This window comes from Callionymus lyra, chromosome 8, assembly GCF_982586985.1.
Source record: "Callionymus lyra chromosome 8, fCalLyr1.hap1.1, whole genome shotgun sequence".
Classification (NCBI taxonomy): Eukaryota; Metazoa; Chordata; class Actinopteri; order Syngnathiformes; family Callionymidae; genus Callionymus; species Callionymus lyra.
In genome coordinates this window covers 21,571,820-21,583,134 of record NC_141825.1, presented here as the reverse complement: position 1 = coordinate 21,583,134, position 11,315 = coordinate 21,571,820, and the positions used below count along the sequence as shown (strand labels likewise).

At 36.5% G+C, this 11,315-nt stretch overlaps 1 protein-coding gene across 1 annotated transcript; it reads right to left on the bottom strand.

The window, feature by feature from the left end:
* Positions 1 to 290: 290 nt before the first annotated feature.
* crabp1a (cellular retinoic acid binding protein 1a) lies at positions 291 to 9,671 on the bottom strand. The gene is made up of 4 exons (XM_087797327.1): positions 9,343 to 9,671; positions 5,304 to 5,482; positions 3,190 to 3,303; positions 291 to 558 (listed from the first exon to the last, which is right to left on the bottom strand). The coding sequence occupies exons 1-4, from the start codon at positions 9,410 to 9,412 to the stop codon at positions 508 to 510; spliced, it is 414 nt and encodes a 137-aa protein (XP_087653453.1). The 5' UTR covers positions 9,413 to 9,671; the 3' UTR covers positions 291 to 507.
* Positions 9,672 to 11,315: the final 1,644 nt, after the last annotated feature.

Genomic DNA, 11,315 nt, shown 5'->3' with positions numbered 1-11,315 from the left:
AGCTCAGTAAGTGTTATCATCGGTTAACAAATAATGTGAGTTTCAATAGAATAGCTGTTCAAAGTAATATATGATGGAGCAGAGAGTGACATCTAGTGGAGAATAACGATACTGTTTCATGAAGCGTCATCAAGTGTCTCGGTTGGCCCAGGAAGTCCTCAGTGTGCTGGAGATGGTCTACAGTCTTTGCACTAATGTTTAACACTGAAAGACAACAATCTGCGAGTCAGTGTTTCTCCAGTTAACATGAACATGATGAGCATTTTTAATGCAACAATGAACGAGACAAATGTGTTTCTCTCATTTTTATTAATTGTTATCATCAAACAGAAGCATTATTGTGTTGCACGTCGACTCAAATCCTACGTTGGTTCTGGATGTTATATATGGTCCACACTCTTTGCTGGATTTAATTCATATTCAGATGACGAATCGCACAAAAAAAAACACGCTGCATGAACAAAAAGAGTTGTTTTCTGGTTGTTGCTTCTGTGATGGTGCAGAGCTTCATTCCCGAGTGTAGACCCTTGTACATACTACGTCGTCGGCCCCGAAGATCTGCAGGAGAAATCAAACAAAGAAACTTAGAATATAACACATTTTGTTCATTCAATTCCAATTTAATAATAATATTTGAAAAGCATGAGACAGTGAATTACCCCTCAGACAGATTATTTCACGTTTTTTAAAACTATGCATAAAGTCAACATCTGTCATTCAAGAAATCAATTGAAGAAGCATCTTTGTAGTTATGAAGCTTCATGAAGCAGTGTCGTTATTTCAAGAGTCCACTAAATGTCACTCTCTCCTCTATAGTCAATTGCTTTGAACCGCTATTCTATTGAAACCTCACATTATTTTTAAACTGATGGCGCCACCTACTGAGCTCTTAAAGTCATGACACTGTTTCATGAAGCTTCATCAACACATCACTAAATTCAGAACAGACAGACAAATATGATCTTCACAAAACCTCCCAGGTGGAAGTAAAAATGAGTGTTAGGTTGATTAAGTTTCAAGATTCATTGTCCTCATTAAAAGCTAAGTAAATCAAGGGAGGATCAAAGATTATTCATCTAAGAGCGCCCTCTACTGGGCCCTGAAAACGTCATGAAGCTCAAAGTCTAATTGAGGTATAATTGAAAACCTAAATATTTTTAAATTTTAAATTTTGATTAAATAAATATAATATTTAAACCCTGAGCTAATGTCATGCTGATGGTTCCATGTTACTACACTAGTTGTTTAATTCTACAGTACAGAATCTGTAGCGAAAAAATGTAATAAAGGTTTAACGCTTTGGTAGTTTTTCCGACACACCCCTGTCCAAAGAAAAGTTTTTGCTCCACATACCTAAAAGCATATTTAGGTGTAGTCTTACCAAATATCATTGACTGAAGAAATGTTATTTTTGATACACACAGTAGCTACTTTCTTCAAGTGATGATTCACGACCGTCTGGCTTCATGGTTCGGACGGCAGAGGTGAGAAAAACTGACAAACACGTCAGTTCCGATGAGAGCAAAGACTCATCAGAGCGAGAAAGTGTCGCGACACATTCAGCCATTGTTCCCCAGACTCCAGTAAAAAAGGGGTTTTGTTAATCGTGACGCTTTGCTAAATGCTAAGTGCTAAATAAAAAGAAGCTAAAGTTGGCTATTGTTGGTCATCAGCATATATTACGGGTTCAGTAAGAATCAAGGCAGAAAACAACAAGTATCTTCTTAAGGGTTGTGCATTTACTCTACATTAAGATCCACAATCCAACAGTTATTTCCCTGAATTCATTTATACGACGCCATCTTTGTCGCTCCCGGTATCCAAAAGGTTTTGAAACTTTTTCGTGACGGTGCTGAAGCTATTTCTGTGTAGATTGTTAACCTGGAATGTGTTTTGTATTAATGCGACTGATACAAACAAGCTCATAATATTGACTCAGGTGACCGAAAACAAATGCATTTGTGGTATCCCCTGTGTTGTCTCTGGGTCAAGCTGAATGGCCTCAATGGCTTCCATAAACACATATGCAGTGGTGGAGGTTGTTCACCTTGATCCAGCGACAAGACAAGGGATAACACTAACGCATTTGTTTTCGGGCCTTCGGGTCACCTTGACCCTGAGAAAACACAAGGATTAAAGCAGCAGATCTATGTCTAGGTCTGGGCGGTGCAACTTTTGTGGAAAAAGACAACATCGTCAGTCGATAATGAAGAATAATGTTAGACAGGAGAACAGATCGGGTTCTGTAACAGCTGTTGAGTTTGCGGGAAATATTGAAACAAGTGTTCACCCAATTGTAACAAGACCAGGGCTGTTTATATTGATGGGTTGACGAGGCCTCATGAAACATCTGATAATGTATCATGATACAGTGTCTTCACCATTTTGAAAGGCCACTAGATGGCACTCTAAGTTTAAAACTTCAGTCTACGTTTTGCGAAATAAGTAGATTAGACTATACAAAGGCTATAAAGCAGAGAGTGACATCTAATGGCCTTGAAAATAAAGACACTGTATCATGAAGCCTCATCAGCTGTTTCATGAGGCATCACTATTTGTGATTTTGTCATATTCAAATAAAAACATTTGATAACGGCAAAAAATCCCAGCAGTTTACTTTTAGATGTCCATGTTATTTTGTATTTTTTAAATAAACCTAAATGGACCAGACAAACATGACATCATCTACTGCATGTATGAATCTTTTAATAAACTTTTTTTTATGTACACAAACTCTCCCTCTTATGTTTGCAGCCTTTGGCTGATTTTCCAATTCCTGTTGTGACTTTCTAAGCATCTAAAGCTCCTGTTGTTGTTTCAAGTGTGGCTGTTCCTCCTGCATACATATCAGCTTCATAAAACAGACTGTGAGGAGGAAAGAAAAAAAAGCTTCTTCTGAGATCTCTCCACGCTCACAGTGGGTCCATCACGGCTTCTCTCCATGAGACTTTAGACTCCCGCAGATATCAATCTGAGTTAATACCCGAGGTATTAGTGAGACGTCAGCTGAGCAGCTTCTCTTGTTCTCCGCTCTCATCTCACCCCAGGGTGGAAGGAGGTTTCCCTCCCTGGGAACGAGTCTTTTCCCTTTTTACCAAGCTATTCTCAAGGGCTTCTTCGCTTTCTTGGCCGGTTCTGAAACGTATCTAGATGGTTATGCAACGAACAAACTTGTCGTGGTGGACTTACCAGTGTGAGCTCTTCACCGTTCAGCTCTCTGGTCCAGAAGGTTTTAGGTCCTTCTCCGTCCACCAGGGTCTGCTGACAGTAGATCTTGTTCTCCGACTCCCAGACGGCAAGACTCTGCGGGAGGGAAAATAGATCCAGTGATGTTATTAGAAATGTTCCCATGAATTCACCGGGAAAGAGCTGGATTTGGTCTGATGGTTGCTTATGTCTTCATATGGATCCAGGTAAGTAAGTAGTGATGATGAAGCTTCGTGAAGCTTCATTCTTCTTTCTAGAGACCATTTCTCTCTTATATAATCTATTGCTTTAAAAAAATATATTCCATTCAAAACCATTTTTAAAATGAGGGCGCCACCTACTGAGCTCCTAAAAAATATGACACTGTTTCATGAAGCTTCATTCAGGTGTTGTGCATGTATGAGTGGCCCAATTCAGATCAGACCATTAACATGCTGGGATCAGATAATAAAGAGAAATAAGATAATATAAAATAGAATAATCAATTAAAGTCTGGAAAACACTACAAGGTATTAGTGAATTTAGTGATATGTTTCCTAGTATTACTAATGTTTGAATTAGAGTTTTTTGTGTGTAAAAATATGACATTGATTCAAAGTAATTTTTTCATGAAACCGTGTCATTTAAAAAAAAAAGTTCAGTAGGTGGCGCCCCTCGGTTTAGGACTGAGGTTATGCTTCCATTGAATTGCTGTCCATAGCAATAGATAATAGAGCAGAGAGTGACATCTAATGAAAATAAAGACATTGCTTCATGAAGCTTCGTCGACACCTCTCTAGTTTAAGGTCGAATATTTTTCTATTTTCCAATTGTAAAAAGAACACTTTGCAGCAGAAATATGGGTGACGCCTCATAGCTTGACACTAAAGATTGTATTCTTTGTAATGTATATACAAGTGTTGAGGAAACAGGACTGTCATTGATTTTAACAGGGGTTTTTATTTAAGAAATATATTATTTTGCTTTCATTTTTAGCTTTTATTCTCTGTATTCTTCACTAAATACTTCTTTTTGTTTTGAAAATCACATGTTTATGTTTGATTTAAGTGTTTACTGAAGAGCAGGAAATAAAGAAGTCAACGCTATGTTTTGTTAAAACTAACTTTAAAGAGCTTCAAAAAAAGCTTTGCTGGTGAAACATGTGGAAATGTGCCCTCAGGCTACAAAGAGCTTCACAGAGAAACTTCTTTATCCCCGCTTTAAACAAATCCAGCAGCAACGTGACAACGATACCAAGAGATGATACTGCAAGGTCATATTAAACTTTCATAGAGTCCATCACTGCAAAAGCCACATGAAAGCTTTCAGGAGCAATAAATATAGACGCTGACATTTCTGCGTAACATGACAAAGTTACTGAACAGATGTTTCGTATACCAAATTGAACTTTGATGATCATTTAAATTTTCTATTTTTTATTACACCTTTATGTACTATTCGCACCTGATGGATTGATGAAGCTTCATGAAGCAGTGTCGCATTTTTAAGAGCCGCATAGGTGGCGCCATCAGTTTGAAAATGATGTGAGGTTTCAATAGAATAGAATGTTCAAAGCAACAGATAAAAGTGTCATCTTGTGAATTAAGAAATTGTTTAATGAAGCTTCATCGACACATCTGACCTGCTCTAGTAGGAGAACTCACATTTCCCCGATCCTTAAAACTCTGCATTGGCTGCCGTTTTCTTTCAGAATCAGTCATCTGATCCAGGCTGTTGCTCCTAAGCTTTGGAACGATCTTCCTCTCTCTCTGCACTTGATGGATCTACTGACTCCTACAAGAAACATCTAAAGACCTTTTTATTCGTGCAGGTTTTTTCTTAATTTTCTGGGACTGTTAGTCTTATGTGTCTTGGCCTTTTAGAGTTTTTAAATTTGTAGGTATTTTTAAATGTGTATTGTTTTTGATTGTTCAAGCGCTTTGTGACCCTGGTCTTGAAATGCACTTTACACTACTTTACACATAACTATTACTTACTTAGATCGCTCATTAAAGAATTGAATAATTCATAATTAAGTTTAAAACATTTTCAAGCGGAAACAAACTTCTACTCTCCCTTTAACAATAGAGCTCCTCTATGATTCTGGAGATACTTACTTTACATTTCCGTCCGTCCACTGTCTCCTCATCGAACTCCTCGCCGATGTGGAAGTTGATCTCGGTGGTACGAACGCTGGTGGACGTTTTGATGTAAAACTGCTCGTCGTCCTGACGGATGTCCACGTGCGGATTAGAAGCCGCCGCCACGGCAACTTTCCTCAACATGGCGTTCACGCCTAAACAAGAAGATCATTTATTTTTTCATAGCAGAGATAGGGATGGACTGATGAAGCTTCATGAAACAGTGTCATCTTTTAAGAGATTAGTAGGTTCTTCCCTCAGTTTTAAAATGACTTTTTCAATAGTAAATCCATTTCAAGCAATACTTTTTGAGTATAAAGATACTGTTTCATGAAGCTTCATCAATACACAACTGTAACCTATGTATGAATCTTGTTACGTCCTTTCCTCCTCACTAGTGTTTCTGGTGCAATACTTGTACATATTAAAAATGTATATTTTGAAGCCTCTAGAGTCTAGACCTTTCTCAGAGGAACACAAGTCTAGGAACTGACGTCTTTTTAGACCCCTGAGTCAATTTTAAATACCGTGATCAGTTCACTTCCCTTTTTATTTAAGGTACTTTCAGTCAACTCTGACTGAAAGTATATTATTTTTTGATCTGTGCCTCACAGCAGCCAAATATCAAAACGAAAGCCTGTGTTGTTCAGGGACAGCCTTTTGTGCCGCAGGTCTATTGTTTTTGTGACACTGCATACGTCTTCAGGCCTGCGTGTCATCTTCGATCAAAGGCTGGAATTCAAACAACTGGCTGTAGCTACATGTTAACATCAATTTCCAAATATGACCTAATTTCTTCCTCGTCCAAAATCCTCAAAATCTCTTTCGGCACCTTTAGTGTTAAACATGATTTCTCCATATCTTTCTATCTATCTATGTATCTATGTATCTATGTATCTATGTATCTATGTATCTATCTATCTATGTATCTATGTATCTATGTATCTATGTATCTATGTATCTATGTATCTATGTATCTATGTATCTATGTATCTTTGTATCTATGTATCAGTCTATCTATCTATCTATCTATCTATCTATCTATCTATCTATCTATCTATCTATCTATCTATCTATCTATCTATCTATCTATCTATCTATCTATCTATCTATCTATCTATCTATCTATCTATCTATCTATCTATCTATCTATCTATCTATCTATCTATCTATCTATCTATCTATCTATCTATCTATCTATCTATCTATCTATCTATCTATCTATCTATCTATCTATCTATCTATCTATCTATCTATCTATCTATCTATCTATCTATCTATCTATCTATCTATCTATCTATCTATCTATCTATCTATCTATCTATCTATCTATCTATCTATCTATCTATCTATCTATCTATCTATCTATCTATCTATCTATCTATCTATCTATCTATCTATCTATCTATCTATCTATCTATCTATCTATCTATCTATCTATCTATCTATCTATCTATCTATCTATCTATCTATCTATCTATCTATCTATCTATCTGTCTGTCTGTCTATCCATCTATCCATCTATCTATCTGTCTGTCTGTCTGTCTGTCCATGTCCATCCATGTCCATCCATGTCCATCCGTCAGCTCTTATTTTTACTTTTTCTATCAACACAATGGATCCAAATCAATGATAAACTTTTATTGTCCTACTTTTTTTTTCTGAAGAAAGAAAGAAAAGGAGGATATCGTGGAATAACAAATAGAACGTTTCTGTTGGGAACTAGTATTTCTCTCACAATGACGTTGAGACCATCTGAAGAAAATGCTTTTTTGTAGTTTTCATCTTGGATTTTTTCCCCCGTAAATCCATTTTGGACTCAGTCCTTGACTCTTAATTCTAGTCTGGTGGTCTAGGACGAATAGACTCCTCCTACACTCATAAATAAACAACAACAAGCTAATTCTACGATTGTAAACCTTGTTTGTTCTCCTTGGCCCTGATACTGAAACTCAAACCCCTCGACCTCTTTTGGCTCAAAAATCACAGAATGTCAATGTTCTCCACACACACACGCCCACACAAACACACACACACACACACTCTCAATTAGTGACGTGAGTCTGATGGTTGGGAACAGCTCCGTCCACCGAGGGGAACAAAAAGAGTCAACGATTATGAGGATGCTGATGGGAAGTGGCGGCCCCCGGCATCCGACTTTGGTGTAATCCAGGCCGGTCTCTGAGGACAGAGTCCTTATGTAAGAGAGAAGTGACAAGATGCAGCAGATGTGACTTCAGAAGGTGCGAACAGACACGAGAGGAGCTGCGTTTCTCAAAATTCAAAGTCAGGAGCATCTGAGCTTTCAAAGTAAAAGCTCTTTAAAAAACAATTTACCCTCACGTTGAAACATTCTTACATTATGACCAGGTGAAGTGTATTGAATCACTTTACTTACATTGTTAGTCACAAACTATGCCAATGCTTTTCAGGACTTTTTTTCCACCCAAATATTTGAGTGTTTCTTGCATAGTAGTGGGTTTATGAAGCTTCATGGAACAGTGTCTTCGCTGTCCAAGCTCAGTAGGTGGCACTGTTGGCTTTAAAATTATGTGAAGTTTCATTAAAATAGTCTCTTAAAGCCAAATAGTACACAGCTACATCTAGTGGGCTAAACTTCCTTGCATTCTGGGTGCGTCCCTTGGTCCCATTCAATGAATCAACTTGCAGCGTCAAATTATTATTATTTTTATCTACAGGAATTTATTTATTTTTCTCTTTTCTTCTTCATACAATCTTGTGCTTGAGTTGTTGGTGTGAAAGCAATGGTATTATACTTGTTTTTTATATATAGCAAAAGTTTTATTTTAATTTTTTAATGGTTTAGGCATAAGAACAGCAATAATCATTGGATTGGTGGAAACTAAGTGTTGCAGCAACAGTTGAGTCTCAAATACATAATAGCAAATAATAATAATAATAATTCATTTTAATTTGAAGCGCCTTTCTCTGCACTCAAGGGTGCCTTTAAACAGCCAAGCATAAAAACATAATTCAAACACAGTGATTAGGTGCAATATAAAGATTTAAATAAATGGGTAAAAGATTCCTTGTTTCTGAGTTCTGGTCGCAGTGAGGTCCATTGACTATGACAAGGACTAGAACTTCATCTGTTCAAGTTCAAAAACAAAACATGACACACAAGACACTTTTCCTTCATGTATCAATCTTTTTATCACAATAATTCACAAGAATTGAAGTGAAAAAACCAACCCTCAAATTAAGCTTTTCCAAGAAAATTTTATTTGCGATTAAATATTGATTCATTCGATGAATTAACTCATAAATAATACAACTCTTAAAATTAAGAGTTTGTTTTTGTTTTACTACTTTAACATAATATGAATGGCTCAACCACTCATCAGTTTTTCTTTGTCCATGCAGACACGTTGGTACTGCCATTTTCTTTACTCACCACGTTGCACTTACAAGAGGGTGTGACAGCCACCACCCCAGAGAAAAGCCCTCAAAATTCTCGCAGGTTTTGTACTAGTCACTAGAATCGGTTATGGGTTGAGTCAGGTTCATTTCCAAAGCCAAACATGATGTTTCTCCTCCAAGCAGGACCTGTTTTTTATTCATTTCAATGGGATCCCCGGACATCATTTTTCAAGCTCAGAGGTCGTCGTGACAGCGTGCACAACTGACTGACCCAGATAAAAGTGTCCAAACCTCCAGCATCATCCGTTACCACCAAGAATAGTGGAAAATAACTCCAGAGAATAGACGAGGGTTCCACTGAGACCTCCCCTGGCATAGCTAATGCATGCCCTAGTTAAATGCTTTACATGAATAATGTTACCCCCCTTATCCCTGCCCAACAATAGCACTTCTGTTTTCAGGAATTCCCTGTTTCATATCTCCTGTTGAAGATCCAGCAGCCCCTAATTTATCAGGAAACAATGTCATGTTGTGGGAAGTGAGGGAGCAACAAGAAAAAGCCTGTGTCCATGGACATGATGGATGGATGAGTCCCATGTGGAGATGTCAGGACAGAGAAAAAAGAGGGGCTTACCCAGAGCTTTGAGAAGTTCATCAAAATTCTCGCTGCTCTTCATCCTCCAGGTGCCAGCAAAGTTTGGCATGGTTGCGTTTGAGGACCAGTTCCACGCTGAGATGTCTGCTTCCCGCTGATATTTTCTCCTCCGCTCTCAGATCCTTTGACTCTTTTACACCCAAGTGTGTGTTGTTCTTTCTCAACACGTTCTCACACACACCGGGATGGCGCTCTTACTCTCTGCCGTCTGAGGGAGCTGGCAGCGATCAGCTTGGCTCACTTTTATATATGCTGTCCTTTATAGGAGTCAGCGAAGGTCCCTCCCACTCCCACTCCTGTCCTAGTAACAGCCCTGCGGGATGAAACATGTTGCCCGTTTTTTTTTTTTTTTTTCAATTAAATCATGAAGCTTATAAATAGGTGCAAATAAGTAAGACCTTTTTTTTAAGGATTTTTTTTTTTGAATTATTGGAATTACAATTTCATCTTGTTTCTCATTTTACATGAGTAAGTAAAACGTTTTACAAAAGATAAAACGTGATTTATTGAAGTAAATCAATTTAACAATTTGAATATTGAAACTTTACAACTAGCCATAAAAGTTGATTCCAAACTGATTCCGATTCTAAAATGTTTTAGCTTTTTATTTTCAAGCATTCAATTGTTGGCTTGTTGTTGTTTTTTTAATTGAATTCACTATTGTGTATATTGAAAGGTTGAATCTCTTTATATTGAATAATTATATTCAATAACTTATATATATTTTAAGGTAAATTTGAATCGCAATCTTTTGTTATTTTTTTAATCGAAAATTGTGAAAAATGACTTATAGATATTCTAATTCATGTGATATTACAAAAAAAAAAATTCAACATAAACATTTTACAAAAGATTTAGTATGGAATTAGTAAGTCAAACTCTAAATGTAAAACTTATTTTTTTATTTTTTTAAATATCGTAAATGCTTTATTTAATTATCCAGAAACAATAACAAATTAAACATCTTGATATACAAACTATATAATTAACTAATTCCAAAACAATCCAATGCTTTAAAAAAAACTACATTTTAATAAAACGTTTTAACTTTAAAATGTTAAAATCAACCATTAAATATTCTGTTGGCCCTGATACACTTCCATAGTAGTGCATCAAAGGTGTAAACATCAGCGAGAGAAGATACATCTATTATCTAATATTTCTCCTTTTATTCTCATTATTTCACTTGTCTTTCTATCTCTGTGTATCCAGAAGATTGTGTCATATCAGGTTCAGCCTCTAGGTGTCAATGCTTTACTGATGACGACGTAGTTATTTCTTTAAAATGTTATTTTTCCTCCTCCCGCTTATATTCTATTTTCAAGTCAGATCTTTTTGCGAATTGAGTATCGATCAGAGAAGCATGTTAGTGAGCTTGAGCTGGCACCAGTAGTGATGCAGTGTCAAATTTTTCTTTAGCGCTCAGTAACATTACATTTTACCAAAATGATAAGCTTTTTTCCCACCTTTATTGCATCTCATCCACCTCCTAATTGTTATACATCATTTGAATTCTTACTTAAGGTTTTTACATTTAATAATCTCTAATTAATCAATGGTGTACTAGTGTAAGCAGAACAATAATAATAATAAAAAAACTTAATTCTTTTTACAAACTCTCAATAAGGATACTGCTTTATGAAGCCTCATCAACACACATTGTCTACAATCAAGATCCTTATTAGACTATGTTGTGTTTTTGTAACGTGGCTTCAAAAATAGTGACATGTTAGTGGAGGTATTGAAAGATTGAAAGTCCCTTTTTTTTTTACTGTTGACCTTCGCTAAGGCATGTGTTGTCAACCACAGTGAGATCATAATGATGTACTTCAATGGTGCGAGTACTTATTGATCATTAAAGTGGATTAGAGGATTTTAATTTAGTAGTCATAACCACACACGCGTCTAATCCTGCTGCAGTCCTCTTGATCTAAGATGAGATTTATTGCTTA

Excerpts from the sequence above, each read along its gene's own strand:
- crabp1a (XM_087797327.1), bottom strand. The coding sequence starts at position 9,412 with ATGCCAAACTTTGCTGGCACCTGGAGGATGAAGAGCAGCGAGAATTTT. Across the intron at positions 5,483-9,342 it reads TGAACTTCTCAAAGCTCTGG|GCGTGAACGCCATGTTGAGG; the intron begins GTAAGCCCCTCT and ends CTTCTTGTTTAG. Across the intron at positions 559-3,189 it reads ACGGTGAAGAGCTCACACTG|ATCTTCGGGGCCGACGACGT; the intron begins GTAAGTCCACCA and ends TTTCTCCTGCAG.